A 21,437-nucleotide genomic window follows, 5' to 3' on the forward strand; every position below is an offset into this window, starting at 1 on the left:
GTTCAACAGTGACAAATGCAAGTACTCCACTTTGGCAGGAAAAACGAAATGCAAAGATACAGAATGGGGGACAATGCCTGGCTCGAGAGCAGTACGTGCGAAAAAGATCTTGGAGTCCTTGTGGACAACAAGTTAAACATGAGCCAACAATGTGATGTGGCAGCAAAAAAAGCCAATGGGATTTTGGCCTGCATCAATAGGAGCATAGTGTCTAGATCTAGGGAAGTCATGCTACCCCTCTATTCTGCTTTGGTTAGACCGCACCTGGAATATTGTGTCCAATTCTGGGCACCACAATTCAAGAGAGATATTGACAAGCTGGAATGTGTCCAGAGGAGAGCGACTAAAATGATAAAAGGTCTGGAGAACAAGCCCTATGAGGAGCAGCTTAAGGAGCTGGGCATGTTTAGCCTGAAGAAGAGAAGGCTGAGAGGGGATATGATAGCCCTGTATAAATATGTGAGAGGAAGCCACAGGGAGGAGGGAGCAAGCTTGTTTTCTGCTTCCCTGGAGACTAGGACGCGGAACAATGGCTTCAAACTACAAGAGAGGAGATTCCATCTGAACACGAGGAAGAACTTCCTGACTGTGAGAGCCGTTCAGCAGTGGAACTCTCTGCCCCGGAGTGTGGTGGAGGCTCCTTCTTTGGAAGATTTTAAACAGAGGCTGGATGGCCATCTGTCAGGCGTGATTTGAATGCAATATTCCTGCTTCTTGGCAGGGGGTTGGACTGGATGGCCCATGAGGTCTCTTCCAACTCTTTGATTCTATGATTCTATGATTCTATGATTTTCACTCTTTGGTAAGCAAAAGTTTGTCCCCATCATTAAAATTTTCAAGCTTTTGGATTTTTAAAAAAGATATTAAAGTTTTTTATTACAATGTATTGTCAAAGGCTTTCATGGCCGGAATCACTGGGTTGTTGTAGGTTTTTTTCGGGCTATATGGCCATGGTATAGAGGCATTCTCTCCTGACGTTTCACCTGCATCTCACAAGCATCCTCAGAGGTAATGAGGTCTGTTGGAACTAGGAAAAAGGGTTTATATATCTGTGGAATGACCAGGGTGAGACAAAGGACTCTTGTCTGCTGGAGCTAGGTGTGAATGTTTCAACTGACCACCTTGATTAGCATATCAAGGCCTGACAGTGCCTAGAGCAAACTTTTGTTAAGAGGTGATCTTTTATTACAATTAAGAAGACTGAACAAAAAAGAAAAAAGCCACCCTTCCCCAATTTTCCTCTGATTCAAACTAAGACATGTTATAAATGCAATTTTCCTGCTTCTTGGCAGGAGGTTGGACTGAATAGCCCTCGAGGTCTCTTCCAACTCTTTGATTCTAAGATTCTGTGAATGAAGGGGTCTTGGACATTTCGGAACGGATTACCCTTGAAGAATGCAGGGGGGAGGGTGTCTCTGAGGAGACCGCCAGTTTAGAGTTACACAATCCAGTTCAGCAACAGGGTCCAATTTCAGGAGAAACGCCTTACAGGAAAGGAACCCTGTCAATCCTCAAAGGAAACAGGTGTTGGTCATAGACAATTCCCTCCTGAGAGGAACAGAAGTGGTGATTTGCAAAACTGATAAGATATCTAGAAAAATATGCTGTCCCCGGGGCTAAAATCCACCACATAACGACTGGCAAGGCTTATCAAGCCCACTGACCCTCCCCCTTTCAAGTTTCATCATGTAGGAGCCAACAATACTGCAAAGCATAGTCTTCAAAAGATCAGAAAAGATTTTGAAGCTCTTGGAAGAAAGCTAGAAGATCTAAATGTACAGGTGGTCCTTTCATCTCTCCTCCCTGTTACATGACATGGTCCAAGAAGAGTGAGAAATATAGTAGAGGTGAATAACTGGTTCCACAGATGTTGTCAGGAAGAACAATTTGGCTTCCTGGACCATGATCTGCTCTTCCAAAATGGCCTACTGGCACTGGATGGGATACACGTCACAGAAGTAGGAAGGAATGTTTCTGCTCAGAGACTGACAATCCTGATCAGTTGGACTTTAAACTAGGTTATGTGGGGGAGGGTGACAATATCCTTGGGAACAGTAGTTTGTCAAGGCCTGGAGTGAACAGACAGGAATCCCTGTTATAAATTAGATCCATATCCAAAGGTGATTCAGAATTTACTTAGAATCATAGAATCATAGAATCAAAGAGTTGGAAGAGACCTCATGGGCCATCCAGTCCAACCCCCTGCCAAGAAGCAGGAATATTGCATTCAAATCACCCCTGACAAATGGCCATCCAGCCTCTGCTTAAAAGCTTCCAAAGAAGGAGCCTCCACCACACTCCGGGGCAGAGAGTTCCACTGCTGAACGGCTCTCACAGTCAGGAAGTTCTTCCTAATGTTCAGATGGAATCTCCTCTCTTGTAGTTTGAAGCCATTGTTCCGCGTCCTAGTCTCCAAGAAAGCAGAAAACAAGCTTGCTCCCTCCTCCCTGTGGCTTCCTCTCACATATTTATACATGGCTATCATATCTCCTCTCAGCCTTCTCTTCTTCAGGCTAAACATGCCCAGTTCCCTAAGCCGCTCCTCATAGGGCTTGTTCTCCAGACCCTTGATCATTTTAGTCGCCCTCCTCTGGACACATTCCAGCTTGTCAATATCTCTCTTGAATTGTGGTGCCCAGAATTGGACACAGTATTCCAGATGTGGTCTAACCAAAGCAGAATAGAGGGGTAGCATTACTTCCTTAGATCTAGACACTATGCTCCTATTGATGCAGGCCAAAATCCCATTGGCTTTTTTTGCTGCCACATCACATTGTTGGCTCATGTTTAACTTGTTGTCCACGAGGACTCCAAGATCTTTTTCACACGTACTGCTCTCGAGCCAGGCGTCACCCATTCTGTATCTTTGCATTTCATTTTTTCTGCCAAAGTAGAGTATCTTGCATTTGTCACTGTTGAACTTCATTTTGTTAGTTTTGGCCCATCTCTCTAATCTGTCAAGATCGTTTTGAATCCTGCTTCTGTCCTCTGGACTATTGGCTATCCCTCCCAATTTGGTGTCGTCTGCAAACTTGATGATCATGCCTTCTAGCCCTTCATCTAAGTCATTAATAAAGATGTTGAACAGGACCGGGCCCAGGACGGAACCCTGCGGCACTCCGCTCGTCACTTCTTTCCAAGATGAAGAGGAAGCATTAGTGAGCACTCTCTGTGTTCGTCCACTTAACCAATTACAGATCCACCTCACCGTAGTTTTGCCTAGCCCACATTGGACTAGTTTCCTTGCCAGAAGGTCATGGGGGACCTTGTCGAAGGCCTTGCTGAAATCCAGGTACGCTACATCCACGGCATTCCCCGCATCTACCCAGCTTGTAGCTCTATCGAAGAAAGAGATCAGATTAGTCTGGCATGACTTGTTTTTGATAAATCCATGTTGACTATTAGCGATGACTGCATTTGTTTCTAAGTGTTTGCAGACCGCTTCCTTAACAATCTTTTCCAGAATCTTGCCCGGTATCGACGTGAGGCTGACCGGACGGTAGTTGTTTGGGTCGTCCTTTTTTCCCTTCTTGAAGATTGGGACCACATTGGCCCTCCTCCAATCTGCTGGAACTTCTCCCGTTCTCCAAGAACTCTCAAAGATGGTTGCCAATGGTTCCGAAATGACTTCCGCTAGTTCCTTCAATACTCTTGGGTGTAGTTGATCTGGCCCTGGGGACTTGAACTCATTAAGAGCGGCCAGGTATTCCTGGACGACTTCTTTCCCAATTTGGGGTTGGATGTCCTCCAATCCCTCATCCACTCCATCTTGCTGAGGTTGAAGACTCTCTTTTTGTGAGAAGACCGAGGCAAAGAAGGCATTAAGTAGTTCTGCCTTTTCCCTATCCCCTGTCAGCATTGCCCCATCTTCTCCTCGAAGAGGTCCTATCGCCTCCTTGTTTTTCCTTTTTCTACTGACATAAGAATAGTAGCCCTTTTTATTGTTTTTAATGTCCCTGGCAAGTCTGAGCTCGTTTTTTGCTTTAGCTTTGCGGACCTTTTCCCTACAGGCGTTGGCTATTTGTTTGAATTCTTCTTTGGTGATTTCTCCCTTTTTCCACTTCTTGTGCATGTCTCTTTTGTGTCTTAGCACAGTTAGAAGTTCTTTGGACATCCATTCTGGCTTCTTTGCACTTGTCCTATTTTTTCTCTTTGTTGGCACGGTTTGCAATTGCGCCTTGAGTATTTCACTCTTGAGAAATTCCCATCCATCCGTAGCTCCCTTGTCTTTTAGTATCTGTGTCCATGGAATGCTGCTCAGCGTTTCCTTCATTTTTTGGAAATCAGCTCTCCTAAAGTCCAAAATGCGGGTTTGACTTGTCTTAGTTTCGGCCTTCCTTTGTACCTCAAATTGCAGGAGCACATGGTCACTTGCCCCTAAGGATCCTACCACTTCGACCGCATCGATCAGGTCCTCAGCATTTGTTAGGATGAGATCAAGAGTAGCCAATCCCCTTGTTGCCTCTTCTACCTTCTGGACCATGAAATTGTCTGCAAGGCAAGCGAGGAATTTGTTGGACCTTGTACTCTTGGCCGAGTTTGTTTTCCAGCAAATATCGGGATAGTTGAAATCGCCCATGACTACTACATCTCTTTTCTGTGCCTGTTTGGTCAACTGTTGGCAGAAGACTTCATCAAGATCTTCCTCCTGGCTTGGGGGTCTGTAGTAGACGCCTACAACGACATCTTTTTGAGTCCCAGTTCCTTTGATTCTTATCCAGATGATTTTAAGCTGGTTTCCCAGATTGCTGTCTTGAATTTCTTCTGCAGCATAAGAGTTTTTGACATATAAGGCTACTCCGCCTCCTCTCCCCTTTGTTCGGTTTCTGTGAAAGAGGTTATACCCCTCGATATCTACTTATAACTCTCAACACTACCTCTTTGCATGGCACCCCTTTCAATGGACTGTAAATCACAGTACCCATTTCAAGCCACCTCCCCATCCATAATCCGACACAATTAGAAGTTGTAGCAAGAATACCATATTACTCCTAGAAATTGTAGGCAAAAAGTCAACCTTATACTCATGTTGACCTGTGGGTTGATTTATCCACAGGTCAATATGAGTATGCTCCCCTTCTCTGCGTAGAGTGGCAGAGGGACAGCCTTGGTTTCCATGGTCCATAATACCGTAATTCTCTGACGTTTTATATACCTTTAACCATGTTGCCCCTTTTAAAGTCAAATGCCCATAGTTCTTGGGATTCTTTTTAATTCTAACTGTAATGACTTCATCTAAGAATATATTTCACTAGATTCACCAGGGGTTGAGTTTCTCCTCTGCATCTCTTTGCTTTGCCCAATTAATATTCATTCCACCTGCTAACGAACTCCACCATTCCACACGCAAAAGGCAGGAAGGTACATTAAATGGCAGCTTGATTAACTAGTATGAAAATCTGCTTTCCACTTTTCCAAATGTGCTGTAATTAATAAAACGATGAGGATTTAAAAAACGTGTTAAGCAAAGTTGCTTTTTAAAAAATAAAACAAATACAACGAGGGAGCTCAGCTATCCAATCAGATGGAGGGAAAGAGCACATCTAGTGAGTCTGTTCACTTAGATGTGATGTTCTGGCTCTTTCCTTCTCCCTGCTTCCTCCCTATCTCAAGTCTTGTAGCTAACTGGCAATTACATTTCTAAATTTATTCCAAAACTAACAATATATTTATAGCTTTCTGAAAATACACAGAATAAGTCACATAACTGAGCTTCTTGAAAAATGAAGAGGCTTGATATTTTCATAGCCAAACAGTTCTTCACTTTCTGTTAGAGGGTTAGATCAGATACTTGGTCACACCCAGCTTTTTACATAATACATACTACTGTGCGGGTGGGGGGACTATCTTGCTGGACTTCCTCTTACAATGATCTCATTCCAGTATTATTACTGTACACTCTGAGTGCACAAAATTACTGTAATAATTATATTTAGGGATGAAGCATTCCCAAGGCAAGAGCATTAGGGTTTGCTGTGGATGAATGATGGGAATCATATTAGCTTAATTTTAAAAATATGTTATTATTTTTGTATAGGTAATTCTAACATATCTCAGTCTCCTTCAATCTGCCCTTCAGATATGTTGGACTACATCTTCCCCGTGTTGTCAAAGGCTTTCATGGCCAGAATCACTGGCTTGATGTGTTTTCCAGGCTGTATGGCCATATTCCAGAAGCATTATCTCCTGACGTTTCACCCACATCTATGGCAGGCATCCTCAGAGGACCCCCTCAACCTCTGAGGATGCCTGCCATAGATGTGGGTGAAATTGGAGAGATTGTTTCTGGAACATGGCCATACAGCACCAAAAACTCACAGCAACCCACTACATCTTCCCTAATTCCCAGTCAACGTAGGGAATGGTTAGCGCAAGCTGTAAACTAACTTTGTGGAGGGCCAGGTTGGAAAATATTGGTGAGCACTTTGAAGCTGCCCCTCCACATTTGCAGTTTTGGCTTTTGTGGGTTGGGCTGGATTGCCATCCAAAGCTTTGTTGAAGGCTTTCATGGCCAGAATCACTGGGTTGCTGTGAGTTTTCCCAGCTATATGGCCTTGTTCCAGCAGCATTCTCTCCTGATGTTTCACTTGCATCTATGGCAGGCATCCTCAGAGGTTGTGAGACCTCTACCATAGATGTGGGTGAAATGTCAGGCAAGAATGCTTCTGGAACATGGCCATACAGCCTTGGTCTCTTCCAATTCCATGACTCTATGTATCTCTTAGCTAGCATGGCCAGATTATTTTTTTAATTAACTAAGTCCTGTTGGAGAAGACTTTGATTTGGGGAACAAGAACAGTTTTTGAAACAGCTCTTGTAAATATAACATAGTGGGCCTTTGAGATCCATTAGAGTTTGATTCTAGGACCCACCCTGGATACCAAAATCCATTGATGCTCAAGTCACATTATTTACACTGGAACAGTAAGGTGGTATCCATATATAAAATGGAAACATTAATATTTGGCTTTTGGAATTAAAAGAATATATTTTCAAACTGTGTAGTTGAAACCATGGGCACAAAGGGCTGACTGTACTACACTGGGCATGGAGATAGGACCACAACATCAAAGGCAAAACTAAAAACCAAAAAGAGTAATCCAAAGCTTTGTTGAAGGCTTTCATGGCCAGAATCACTGGGTTGCTGTGAGTTTTCCCAGCTGTATGGCCATGTTCCAGCAGTATCCTCTCCTGATGTTTCACCTGCATCTATAGCAGGCATCCTCAGAGGTTGTGAGACCTCTACCATAGATGTGGGTGAAACATCAGGAGAGAATGCTTCTGGAACATGGCCATACAGCCTGGAAAACTCACAGCAACCCAGTCATCCAAAGTATTCATCTCTAGGTTATAAATTCCAAATCAGAGGCTGGGACTTGACAAATGCATCTCAAAACATAGACTGAAAGATGAACAATCATTCTTTTTAGTTTTGTTTCTATAATACCTAAAATGTGCTACAAAAGCAATACCAAAGGAAGTTTTGTTCTCTTCCGATTTTAGGTTGCTTTCTTTCTTTCTCCATCTCTGTTTCTGTATGTTATCAGTGCCTAACTGAATTACTGAACTGAAGACACAATCTTTCTCTCTTTTTGTGTATGTAATTCAGTGCCTAACTGAATTACATACAGAAAGCGAGAGATGGAGGAAGGAAGGAAGGATTAAAAAGAGAGTTGGAAGAGACCACAAGGGCCTTCCAGTCCAATCTTCTGTCATGCAGGAAGATATAATCAAAGCAATCTGGCCTCTGGGTTAATGCAAGTTTTTGGGCTGTATTCCAGTAGCATTCTCTCCTGATGTTTCACCTGCACCTGTGTCTGGCATCCTTAGAGGTCTGTTGGAAGTGAAACAAGTGGAGTGTATATATATATTTCTCCCAGGGTGGGAGAAAGAAACCTTGTCTGTGAAAAGCAAATGTGAATGTTGCAATTAGCAAGTTTGAATAGCATTGAGTAGCCATGAAGCAGCAAAGTCAATCAGTAAGGGTATTTGCATGGAGGTAGCCTGGCTGTTGTTGCCTGAGGCATCCTCTGTTTGTGAGGTGTTAACTGGCAATTTTATTGTTTGCTCTCAGGCGTTCCACTGTTTTTGAGTGCTGTTCTTTATTTACCTTCTAAAATCATCCAGAGGTGGTTTGACTATATCTATACCTATAACTATATCTATGTTTTAGAATGTTGCATTGCTCTTAAGTGCATTGCTTAATGCAAAACTGTTACAGTAAATTGTAACAGGACCAATTGTGTGTGTTGAAGAAAAACCTTATGATGGCAATTATTATGTGCAGCTGGTAACATAGGTCAACCAGCAAGCTTGAGCCACACCCGATGGGGTATAACTATGGGTTTTTAGAATACAGTGGGGTGGTGGAGGAGAGCTGTTTCTCTGAGATCTATGCTCAAAGACTGTGCTCTGGGAGCAGGTTGGAGAGAAGCTGTTAGGCTGCTCTAAAGGAGGCTATGGTTGAAGAGCTGTTTACTCAAGGTTTATGTTTTTGCTCTCTCATTTGACTTAAAAACAGGAGCTTTTTTGTTGAGTTCCAGGGCCAGAGAAGCAGATGGCAGAAACAGAAGAACGGCCTGCCTCAGGGGAGCGTGCTTGCTCCATCCATGTTCAACATCTACACAAATGACCAGCCACTGCCAGAAGGGACAGAGAGTTTCATCTATGCTGACGATCGTGCCATTACTGCTCAAGCAGGGAGCTTTGAGATGGTAGAACAGAAGCTCTCCGAAGCTCTAGGTGCTCTTACTGCCTATTACAGGGAAAACCATCTGATCCCTAATCCATCTAAAACACAGACATGCGCCTTTCACCTTAAGAACAGACAAGCATCCCGAGCTCTGAGGATTACCTGGGAAGGAATCCCACTGGAGCATTGCAGCGCACCCAAATACCTGGGAGTCACTTTGGACTGTGCTCTGACCTACAAGAAGCACTGCCTGAACATCAAACAAAAAGTGGGCGCTAGAAACAACATCATACGAAAGCTGACTGGCACAACCTGGGGATCACAACCAGACACAGTGAAGACATCTGCCCTTGCGCTATGCTACTCTGCTGCTGAGTATGCATGCCCAGTGTGGAACACATCTCATCACACTAAAACAGTGGATGTGGCTCTTAATGAGACATGCCGCATTATCACGGGGTGTCTGCGACCCACACCACTGGAGAAATTACACTGCTTAGCCGGTATTGCACCACCTGACATCCGCCGGGAAGTAGCAGCCAATAGTGAAAGGACCAAGGCAGAGACATCTCCAGCTCATCCCCTGTTTGGGTATCAGCCAGCACGTCAACGACTTAAATCAAGACATAGTTTTCTTAGAACTACAGAGACACTCGCTGGAACACCCCAGCAAGCGAGAGTCCAAAAGTGGCAGGCCCAAACCCAGCACCTCAATTCATGGGTGATACCAGATGAGAGACTCCCCCCTGGGCACTCAGAAGACTGGGCGACTTGGAAGGCGCTGAACAGATTGCGCTCTGGCACCACGAGATGCAGAGCCAATCTTAAGAAATGGGGCTACAGGGTGGAATCCTCGGCATGCGAGTGCGGAGAAGAACAAACCACTGACCACCTGCTGCAATGCACCCTGAGCCCTGCCACATGCACGATGGAGGACCTTCTTGCGGCAACCCCAGAGGCACTCCAAGTGGCCAGATACTGGTCAAAGGACATTTAACCAAATACCAAATTTACAAAATCAGTGTGGTTTTTTTTCTTTTTTTTCTTTTTCATTTTAATCTCTGTGTTTGTTTTGCTCTGTTAGAATTGTAAAACAGTGGTTGCTGATGACACGATAAATAAATAAAATATTTGACTTAAGATGAAGATACCTTATTTTGTGTTACTTTCAAAGACTATGTAAGTTTCTTGCACTGTTTGTTTTTTTATATGCAACATTGCAAGTTTATGTTCCATCTCTGCTATTAAGAGTAAAAAAAAATCTGTTCATTTTTCTTCTTGTCTTTGAGTCTTGTGCATTTGGACTTGGGGCGCTGACTAGAATCTGCTGGCTGTGCAACAAAAATGTAGTGCCCCCCCCCCTCTGCGTGTATGTGTGTGTCTGTGTGTGTCTGTGTATATAATACATAGAGAGAGAGAGACTACATTTTGCATTTTGCACTTTAGGGCCATGCAACTCTAAAATACTAACATTTTTTTAAAAAAAAATCCTAGGAAATAATTATTTGCTGGTCCAGCTATCAACAGGAGGTGAGCTGTGCATTAAGTATCCTGATGGTTTTGTCACCTGTTATTGTGATTCCTCAAGACTTATTTCAACCTGTTAATTATTCAGTCAAATCAATTAAAAGCGAGGCAATTCATCAACCCCAAGCACTTGGCCAAACCTCTATTTTCCTTCTCTGCAGTTTGCTTCTCTCCTGCGTTGGCTCGGAATAATAATATTGCAGCCGGCGTTGTCTGCAGGGCCACCTGGTGGAGAAGGCTTTGAAAAGAGGCGCAAGATCTCGCTCAAAGAATTTGCTAAATGGGGACCTGCTAAAAACCAGCAGCTGCTTCTGCTGGTGAAGATTATCATCATTTTGCAAAAGCCAAAGTCTCTCCCACCCGTCCTCGTGATGTGACCAGAAGGTACCTATTAACAAGACCAAAATGTAAAAACATAAAACAAAAGCAAAATCCACAAAAAGCAGGCTGCTATTCTGGTGCTAAGAACAAGAAGGAAAAAAACTCAGTTACCAATCAGAGCCAGAAACAAAAGCCCATCAAGCTTAACATGGGGTAGACAAACTCCAAAGCAATCCCATGCACAACGTAGTAGGGGACTAAGCCACCCTGTGCTCCGTAGGGCTCCCTTCCCAATCAACACACACACAGGGCACAGTTTGCACCATGCTACACAGTCATTAAGAGGCAAAAGACCCAATTATTTTGATTCTTTTCAGGGAAATCAGTTTGAACAGGCAGCTTTATGACAGGTCTGAAGTAAGGCTCCTTCCCCACCGAGAATAGCATTTTTGGAGTGGGAGAACTGGTTGCAGCATCTCGGTGCAGCTGTTCAGGATTTCTTCCCCCACTCTGCTCTCGTCTCTGCTCTCTTGAAGCTGCACTCAAGTGCGGCTGCTGTCAATGCGGCACCTAATGCCTTATGTAAGAAGCACTGCGCCAGCTCGCTTACCCAGTGCAGACGGCCAATGCAGACCTTGGCAGCCAGGAGGGGGACGGTGGGATCCGCAGGACGCAGCTTTGCACATTCTCTGAGCACCGAGACAGCGTGTGCAGACTGGGAAGAGGAGAGAGAAAAAGCAGAAGAGGGAAAAGACGGTTAGGCAGTGCAGCTGTGGCCGACTTATCCCAAATGTTGCCTTCCTGATGTGGAATCTGTTGTTGTTGTGCCTTCAAATTATTTCTAATTTATAGTAATGCCATCATGGGATTTTTCTGGACAAATGGTGATGATATTGTGGTGTTTTCTGGACAAAACCTGTTCAGAGAGAGTTTACCTGAGCCTTCCACTGGGGCTGAGACATTGTGACTTGCACCAGTATGTTTCCATGGCCAAGTGAGGATTCAAACCCTGGTCTCATAGAATCATAGAGTTGGAAGAGACCATAAGGGCCACCCAGTTCAACCCCCTGCCATTCAGGAACACACAATCAAAGCACTCCTTAATTTATGTCTGCTGAAGCAAGCATTACCCTAAAAAGACAATTCATATTTTAATAAAATCCTTCCTCCTTCATATATTTCTATATACATGCATACACATACACACACACACACACACACACACACACATATGTACACATAAGATGCTTCAACGTGAAATCATCTCTTTCTACCCACTGTTTAAAGCATTTCCAACTTATGGTAACTCCTAAAACGAACCTATCATGGATTGCTTTTGTACAAAGTTTGCTCAAAGCGGGGTTTGCCTATGCCTTCCTCTGAACTGAGAGAGTGTGACTTCCCCATGGTCAGTCAGTGGGTTTTCATGTCTGAGCAGCGATTCGAATCTTAGTCTCCAGAATCATAGCTAATGCTCAAATCACTGCACCACACTGGCTCTTATAGATGCAAAACAACAACAACAGCACTTTATTTGTATTCTGCTCTATCTCCCCGAGGAGACTCAGGGCCAATTCCAACATATACAGACACAAGGCAAACATTCAATGCCTCGAAACAATGAAACACGGATACACAGATAAAGGTAAAGGCTTCCCCTTCATCTCTGGCTCTGGGGGTGGTGCTCATCTCCACTTCTAAGCCGAAGAGTCAACGTTGTCCATAGACACCTCCTAGGTTATGTGGCCAGCATATATTCCAGTTCAAAGCAGATAATGTGGGGTTTTCTTCAGCTGTGTAGAAGGGGCCCTAGTCTAAGTTAACCTAATCTAGAACTGCTAGGTTGGATGTGTCTATATTGTAGATTTAATGCAGTTTGACCCCACTTTAATTGCCATGGCTCAATGCTATGGAATCCTGGGAGTTGTAGTTTGGTGAGGTACAAGCACTCTTTGGCAGAGAAGGCTCAAGACCTTGCAAAATGACAAATCCAAGTATTCCATAGTATTGAGCCATGGGATTTAAAGTTTGTCATCACTTTAACTGTAATGGATCAATGCTGGGGAATCATGGTAATTTTGCAAGATCTTTTAGCTTTCTCAGCCTTATAGCGGTGGTGTCTCACTAAACTCCATCTCCTAGGATGCCACAGCATTGAGTCAAGTAATTTGAAGTGGGGCAAACTGCATTTAACATTGTAGATGCATCTACTATCCATGCAACAATTCCCAAAGGAAACTCCTACAGGAGCAAATAATAATAACACTTTATTTATACCCCGCTACCATCTCCCCAGGGAACAAAGGTCTAGTTCATCTTGGGCTTCCTTCTTTCTATGGAGCCTCCATACACTTAGCACTATACCGCAAAACATTTCATGCCAGTACTTCATCCTAGAAGCACATCTATCAAGCAGTTGCTTCTCCACATCAAATTCCCAGAGACAATGACATCTCCTCAAGTTTACTTCTGCCTTCAGCCACCTGTTTCTTCTTCATTGTCTCCAAAGTGCTGTGCAGCAATTCCAACTTGGTGGTCAGCTACTAAAAAGAAAATAGTTGCAATTGTTCCCTCCCATAAATACTTTTTGGGGCACCAATCTGTCGTGAATCATAGAATCATAGAGTTGGAAGAGACCTCATGGGCCATCCAGTCCAACCCCCTGCCAAGAAGCAGGAAAACTGCATTCAAAGCTCCCCCGACAGATGGCTATCCAGCCTCTGTTAAAAGCTTCCAAAGAAGGAGCCTCCACCACACTCCGAGGCAGAGAGTTCCACTGCTGAACAGCTCTCACAGTGAGGAAGTTCTTCCTCATGTTCAGATGGAACCTCCTTTCTTGCAGTTTGAAGCCATTGTTCTGCATCCTAGTCTCCAAGGCAGCAGAAAACAACCTTGCTCCCTCCTCCCTATGACTTCCTCTCACATATTTATACATCGCTATCATGTCTCCTCTCAGCCTTCTCTCCTTCAGGCTAAACATGCCCAGCTCTTTAAGCCACTCTTCATAGGGCTTGTTCTCCAGACCCTTGATCATTTTAGTCACCCTCCTCTGGACACATTCCAGCTTGTCAATATCTCTCTTCAATTGTGGTGCCCAGAATTAGACACAATATTCCAGGTGTGGTCTAACCAAAGCAGAATAGAGGGGTAGCATTACTTCCCTGGACCTAGACACTATGCTCCTACTGATGCAGGCCAAAATCCCATTGGCTTTTTTTGCCGCCACATCACATTGTTGGCTCATGATTAACTTGTTGTCCACGAGGACTCCAAGATCTTTTTCACACGTACTGCTCTCAACCCGGAAAGGAAAAATGATAATCCGAAAGCAAAGGAGAAAACAGGAAGAAACAGAGGAGGAGGAGAAAGAAAGTAATAAAGAAGGAAAGGACCCCCTAAGAGGAATGGATTCAGCGTAAACTTGAACACAAATTGCATTCAGAAAAGCTATATTAATCCATGGCAAAATAGCATTTGTTGTTGATCTGTGCCTTCAAGTCAATTCTGACTATCCTGGGGTTTTCTTGGAAAGATTTATGAAAAGGAGGCTTTCCACTGCCTTCATTGAAGGCTAAGAGAGTATGACTCAGCCATGAGTTTCCATGGTCGAGAAGGAATTTAAAACCCTGCTTTCCAGAGCTTTAGCACAAAACTGGCTCTAGCAGAGAATACAAAGGAAATAAAATGACAGTGTTATGATCCCAGGGGCACCTGCATTTTGCTTTAGATCTCATAGGAAGTCTATGTAAACAAAAAGTGACCCTCCCACGGCCGTAACCTGAGTGGGAACAAAGACAATAAAACAGAAGCCATTTGGTTTCTCCATTTCAAATGACAAAGCAAGCCTTTTATTCAGGTGTATGGCATCTATCCATCTATCTATGCCAAGCCTATGGCATCTATCCAGTTTGAAGACATCGGCAATTATGATACAAGAATGCATTTAATCCTGTACACTTCAATCTCTGTGCACTTCAATCTGCCAATCAACCCCATTTTTGGCACCTTGTGTATTTTAGATTCGATGGGCAAGGAATGTTTTTTGTGGACCACTAAGTGTCTTTCTTGGGGTGAATCTGCACTGAAAAATGAATGCAGATTGACACACTATAACTGCCAGGGCTCAATGCTATGCAATAAGGGGATTTGTAGTTTGGTGAAGCACCAGCACTCATTGGTTGAAAAGGCTAAAGACCTTGAAACACTACAACTACCGGGATCCGATAACACTGAGTCACAACAGCTAAAGAGGTGTCAAACTACATTAATTCTACAGTGGAAATGTTAAAGTTAAAGGAGGTGAATTCAAAATAAAAAAAATGGTGGGGAAACATTAGAGCATTACAAAGGAAAGAAATCAGTTGTACCGTATTGAAATAAGGCTGAATGCAAAATGAAAACCCTACCATGAACTATCCTTAATGCAGTATGGAGAAAGGAAAATTAGTAGGAAAGTTAGTGTGTTCTCTCCAAGGGAGCAGTGATCTTCCAGACTGTCCACACTACAGAATTATAGCAATTTGATACCACTTTAATTCTCATACTTCCATCCTATGGAATCCTGAAATTTGTAGTTTGTAGAGCCCCCGGTGGTGCAAAGGGTTAAACCATCGAGCTGCTGAACTTGCTGACTGACAGGTCAGCAGTTCAAATCTGTGGAGCAGGATGAGCTCCTGCTGTTAGGCCCAGTTTCTGCCAACCTAGCAGTTCAAAAACATGCAAATGTGAGTAGATCAATAGGTACCACTCCGGCGGGAAGGTAACAGCGCTTCATGCAGTCATGCTGGCCACATGACCTTGGAGAGGTCTACAGACAACGCCGACTCTTTGGCTTAGAATGGAGATGAGCACTATCCCCCAAAGTCAGACATGATTAGCCTTAATGCCAAGGGGAAACCTTTACCTTTACTTATGGCACCAGAGCTTTTTGACACAAAACTACATATCCCAGAATTCCATGGCAGTTCATGTAGTGTCAAACTGCATTAATTCTGCAGTGCAGATGCAGCCTTACTCTACTGCAGCAAAAAAAACCCAATGAAGATTCTTAGGGCTCCTTAAAATACACACACATTTCATAAGGCTTAACCTTTTGTGGAGAGCAGCTGATGTCATGAGATGCCTCTGGTGAAAGGGGCAGCTGCCTATAAAAGCCAATGCCAAATAAACGTTTTCTTCTCGATGTTCTTACAAAAACATCTTCATTGCTAATGAGATGTTACTGAAAGATACTGTGCTTGGTAATAATGATGCTGCTCTTTTCTACTGACCTTACATATTCTGGAATGGCCTTGCCTTCTGTCGTGGAGAAAGTAAACAGAACACCTTTTTAATGTAAACAAGGCCTCTCTGAGTTTCACAAAGGTACAGTTTACAAATGATACACTTTGTTAAATTGTGAACTCCCTTTCCAGCCTGTAGATGAACCCCCAGTGGAGCAATGGGTTAAACCCTTGTGCTGGCAGGACTGAAGACCGACAGGTCGGAGGATCGAATCTGGGAACAGTGTGGATGAGCTCCCTCTGTCATCTCCAGCTCCCCATGTGGGAACATGAGAGAAGCCTCCCACAAGGATGGTAAAACATAAAAAAAACATCTGGGCGTCCTCTGAGCAACGTCCTTTCAGACTGCCAATTCTCTCACACCAGAAGCAACTTGCAGTTTCTCAAGTCACTCCTGACATGAAAAAAAGCAAATAGATTACATACTTAGGGAAAGGTAATATGGATTTAATTTTGGAAGACTGACATGAATGAGGGGGGAAATATTGCGTAGGTAAATACAAATATGGAATCCCCAGTGGCACAGCGGGTAAAACAACTGAGCTGCTAAGCTTGTTGACCGAAAGGTTGCAGGTTCAAATCCTGGGAGCAGCGTGAGCTTCTGCTGTCAGCCCCAGCTTCTGTCAACCTAGCAGTTCGAAAACATGCAAATGTGAGTAGATCAATAGGTACCACTCCGGTGGGAAGGTAACAGCGCTCCATGCAGTCATGTTGGCCGCATGACCTTGGAGGTGTCTACAGAGAACACTAGCTCTTTGGCTTAGAAATGGAGATGAGAACCACACCCCAGAGTTGGACACAACTGGACTTAATGTCGGGAAAAACCTTTACCTTTATCTATATACAAATATGTAAGTATGTATGTATGTATGCAAAGATACCAGAACCACAATTCATCCTTGAGTACTGGAAGATTCAGGGCAGATAAAAGGAAGGATTTCATCACGCAGCACAGTTACACGGAGCAATTTCCTACAACAAACTCTAGTGCTGGCCACCACCTTGAAGAGCTTAAAGGGGGATTAAAGAAATTCATGGAGGATCAGGGGATTAATGGCTGCTAAACATGATGACTGTATATCACACTGCTAATGGTGATGTGAAAACGCTTGGTGTCACTGGAAAGGAAAGTCTACACCCTCCTATTTCCTAAACGATCTGGGTTCAGTATTTCCCTGCCACTTTTTGTAGTAGAGGAATAATGGTATCACAGCATCTCAGTAGAAGTCAGGTGCTTTGACCTCTCTCCATCCACAGTATGGTCCTCCACATTCACAGCTTTGACTTTTGCAGATTTGATTATTCACAGATTTGATTACATCTACTCTCTAGGCATCTCTAGAGCCTCTAGAGAACCCAAAGCAGAGTTTTCCAAACTATATGTCTCAATACATTAATCAGCTGCAGTTTGGAGGTATTTTCAGGAAACGTAATGAGAAACCTGAGTCTATGTGAAATAAGCAATAAATCATATTTGTAAAAATATATAAATGAAAAGTTTTCATGAGTTATGTTATGCATCCATACATTTTGTTATTATACTCAATCTATGTGTATCTCTTTATAAAGTTTTGTTTTAACTGCCAGTTTGTTGGTAAAACTGAATTACTGTATTGCGAAATGACGCATATGCAAAAGGTGTGTCTCACACCGGAAGTGACTTGCAGTTTTTCAAGTCGCTCCTGACACACACACACACATTAAATGTTTGGAAAGCTCTGATTTAGAGATTCTTATGAAGATATTTTTTCAGGTTGAAGAAAAGCCATTTTTAATTTGTGGTTTTTCTCTTTCCAGGGATCCTGTGGCCCTATAACCCCAATAATTATAGAAGGTTGATTATAGTTTTGCCTACAGAACTGTTATTTCTTATCACTAATAGTGGAAATAGCAATCTCACAGGGCAGCCCCCCATTCAATTCTCCAGTGTTCCTGAGATGTTAGTTGGCTGAAAAGGAAGATGTGAATCTGGAAACCCTGATGTGAATCTGGAAACCCTCCTCCTCTTTGGAGGAGCGCTTTATGCATGTTTGTGCAGGCATAGTAAAGATAAAGGTTTCCCCTTGACATTAAGTCTAGTCGTGTCTGACTCTGGGGGGGGGGGGGGGTGCTCATCTCCATTTCTAAGCCAAAGAGCCAACGTTGTCCATAGATGCCTCCTAGGTCATGTGGCCAGCATGACTGCATAGAGCACCGTTACTTTCCCACTGGGGCGGTACCTATTGATGTACTCTCATTTGCATGTTTTCAAACTGCTAGGTTGGCAGAAGATGGGGCTAACAGCGGGAGCTCACCCCGTCCCATGGATTCGAACCACTGTCCTTCCGATCAGCAAATTAAGCAACTCAGCAGTTTAACTCATTGCACCACTGCATCCTCCCTTAGACCTGCATATGTGTAACCTCTCACTCAATTGAGATATCAAATTCAGACCTTGGGAGCCAAAATGTGATATAAAATTCAATTTTGTTGTCATTGATCCAGGAAAACTTGGGTGCATCTATATTGTAGAATTAATACAGTTTGATACTGCTTTTAACTGCTATGACTCAATGCTATGGTATTCTTGGATGTGTAGTTTGGTGAGGCACCTGCACTCTTTGACAGAGAAGACTAAAGGCCTTACAAAGCTACAATTCCCCAAATTCCATAGTATTGAAACATAGCAGTTAGTAGTGTCAAACTGCAGATACACCTGGAGACAGAGGAGAATGCATTGAGCCCTTGGTGTCCATTGCGGTTGGCTTCTAGGATCTCCCCTCCTGTAGATACCAAGATTCATGACTGCTAAAGTCCCATTATGTACAGCGGCAGAGTAAAAAGGTGTCACTTACACAAAATGACAAAATCAAGGTTTACTTTTGGAATTTTCAAAAATTATATATTTTCAAGCCATGGATGCCTGACTCTATAGGTGCAGAATCCATCACACTTAGTCTGATGTGCAGCTCCTTCCACTGAAAGCTAAACCCACAGGGATGTATTTAAACAATCTGTTTAAATACATCCCCAGCATGCCAATGCCTTATATCAAGAAATAGTTTTCTAAGATCTACAGAGATACTCGCTGGAACACCTCAGCAAGTGAGAGTCCAAAAGTGGCAGGCTAAAACCCAGAACCTCAAGCCATGGTTGATATAAAATGAGAGACTTCCCCCTGGGCACATGAAGAGTGGGTGACTTGGAAGGCACTAAACAGACTGCGCCCTGGCACCACGAGATGCAGAGCCAACCTTAAGAAATGGGGCCACAAAGTGGAGTCCATGACATGCGAGTGTGGAGAAGAGCACACCACAGACCACCTACTGCAATGCAGTCTGAGCCCTGCCACATGCACAATGGAGGACCTTCTTATAGCAACACCAGAGGCACTCCAAGTGTCCAGCTACTAGTCAAAGGACATTTTGTATAATGCCAAGTTTTTTAAACTTTGTGTTTTTTAAATACATTACAACTGTACCCTCAATGTGCTTCTGACACGATAAATAAATACTGTTTATTGTCGAAGGCTTTCATGGCTGGAATCACTAGGTTCTTGTGGGTTTTTTCGGGCTATAGGGCCATGTTCTAGAGGCATTTCTCCTATAGCCCGAAAAAAACCCACAAGAACCTAATAAATACTGTTTTTTAAGTGCACGCATGCATTTAGATTTGCAAAAGATGAAAAATTCAGCAAATAACTTTTGCAATTAGCTAAATGTGTGTGTGTGTGTGTGTGTGTGTGTGTGGAGGAAGGAGTCCCTGAAGGGATATTACTGGAGTGTTACCAAAAAATGCCACTTCAAGTGAAAACTGTGAGATGAATTTGAAGGTTCCTGCTTCAGAAAAAAAATCTGAGAAAGTTAAAGGATGCAAAGCAACAGCTATGCTAATTCTAATGAAATCCCTTGAGGCTAGGGTTATGCACATTTCTAGGAAAAGGCCATGCCTTTCCCCCTGCAAGAAATGTTTTGGAGATGAGAAGGGCAGAGTTTGCTGTTGTTGTGTACCTTCAGGTCATCACAATTTATGGCAACCCTAAGGTTTTCTGAGACTTAAGCGTATCCAAGGTCACACAGTGGGGCCAAGCAGGGCTGCAAGAAAGAAATCCACTTCAATTTGTACAAGTGGATGTGCAAGCAATGATCCATCAATTGATGAAATGATGGATTCGTAATTGAAAAACAGCAGAGTTAATCAACAAGGCAATCTTTAATCCCTTGACAGTGAAGTACAGTAAAGATTAAACAGCAAACGTTATGGTAAAAAGATTACGCAGTGAGGAGAGCCAGCTGCCAAATGGAAAGCCGCTCCAGTGTTCTGCATTGTGCAACTTTCAAAACAAGAGCCCTTGAAATTCAGAGCAACCAGAAAGTGTCAGAAACGCCCACTTTGGAAATCTATCAATGTTGGGCTTTTGTTGTTTTTGTGTACTTACTCTATCTATTCTACGGCAACCTCATCATAGGATTTTCTTGGCAAGATTTATTCAAAGTCTGACTTGCTCAAGGTCAATCAGCAGATCCTATGAATAAGCAGGGATTCAAACACTGGGTTCCTGGTATCCATGTTCACTATTCAAACCACTGCACTTCACTGACAGCGTACCTATTTCAAAGCACAACAACATGTCTCATGCAGATGCAACCCTAAGGTTTGCATCTGCCATTATGGTTGAAGAGGGTCTCTATCTTCCTTTGGTATTAATGTTATATATGCATCTTTCCATGTTTCAGGTATTTTCCCTTCTTTTATCGAATTCATAATGGCTTGTAGAGGTTTAGATGCAGAAACAATCAAGTAATTTTGATTTTTGAGACCTACAGAACAGTGCTATGGAACAGTAATAGTATAAAACTTAATTCACATACACAAAAGAAATATAGAAATAATCTATCAATCCATTGTATCATGTTCTCATCTCTTTTCCTACTGCCTTCAACTTTACCAAACATTATCATAGAATCAGAGTTGGAAGAGACCTCATGGGCCATCCAGTCCAACCCCCTGTCAAGAAAAAGGAAAAATCACATTCAAAGCACCCCCGACAGATGGCCATCCAGCCTCTGTTTAAAAGCCACCAAAGAAGAAGCCTCCACCACACTCAGGGGCAGAGAGTTCCACTGCTGAACAGCCCTTCTCGCAGTTAGGAAGCTCTTCCTCATGTTCAGGAGGAATTTTCTTTCCTGTAGTTTTAAGCCATTGTTCCATGTCCTAGTCTCCAGGTCAGCAGAAAACAAGCCTGCTCCCTCCTCCCTATGACTTCCCCTCACATCTTTATCCATGGCCCTCATCATGTCTCCTCTCAACCTTCTCTTCTGCAGGCTAAACATGCCCAGCTCTATAAGCCGCTCCTCATAGGGCCTGTTCTCCAGACCCCTGTCTCTCTTCTCTGGACACATTCCTTCTTGTCAAAATCTCCCTTAAGTAGCAGTGCCAGAATTGGACACAGTATTCCAAGTGTGATCTGACCAAGGAAGAATAGAGGGGTAGCATGACTTCCCTGGATCTAGGCACTATACTCCTATTTATGTAGGCCAAAATCCCACTGGCTTTTTTGCCACCACATGACATTGTTGGCTCATGTTTAACTTTTTGTCCACGAGAACTCCAAGATCTTTTTCACACGTACAGCT

The 21,437-nt window shown here is 43.3% G+C and overlaps 1 protein-coding gene across 1 annotated transcript in view; it reads right to left on the minus strand.

Moving 5' to 3' along the window:
- TTC7A (tetratricopeptide repeat domain 7A) overlaps window positions 1–21,437 on the minus strand; it is a 226,727-nt gene that overhangs the window by 133,838 nt on the left and 71,452 nt on the right. The window contains exon 11 of the mRNA XM_060754418.2: window positions 11,151–11,255. Within this exon, the coding sequence (XP_060610401.2) occupies window positions 11,151–11,255 (105 nt within the window). The remainder of the gene's footprint in view (window positions 1–11,150; window positions 11,256–21,437) is intronic.

This window comes from Anolis sagrei, chromosome 1 (genome assembly GCF_037176765.1).
Source record: "Anolis sagrei isolate rAnoSag1 chromosome 1, rAnoSag1.mat, whole genome shotgun sequence".
In the NCBI taxonomy this organism is placed as follows: domain Eukaryota; kingdom Metazoa; phylum Chordata; class Lepidosauria; order Squamata; family Dactyloidae; genus Anolis; species Anolis sagrei.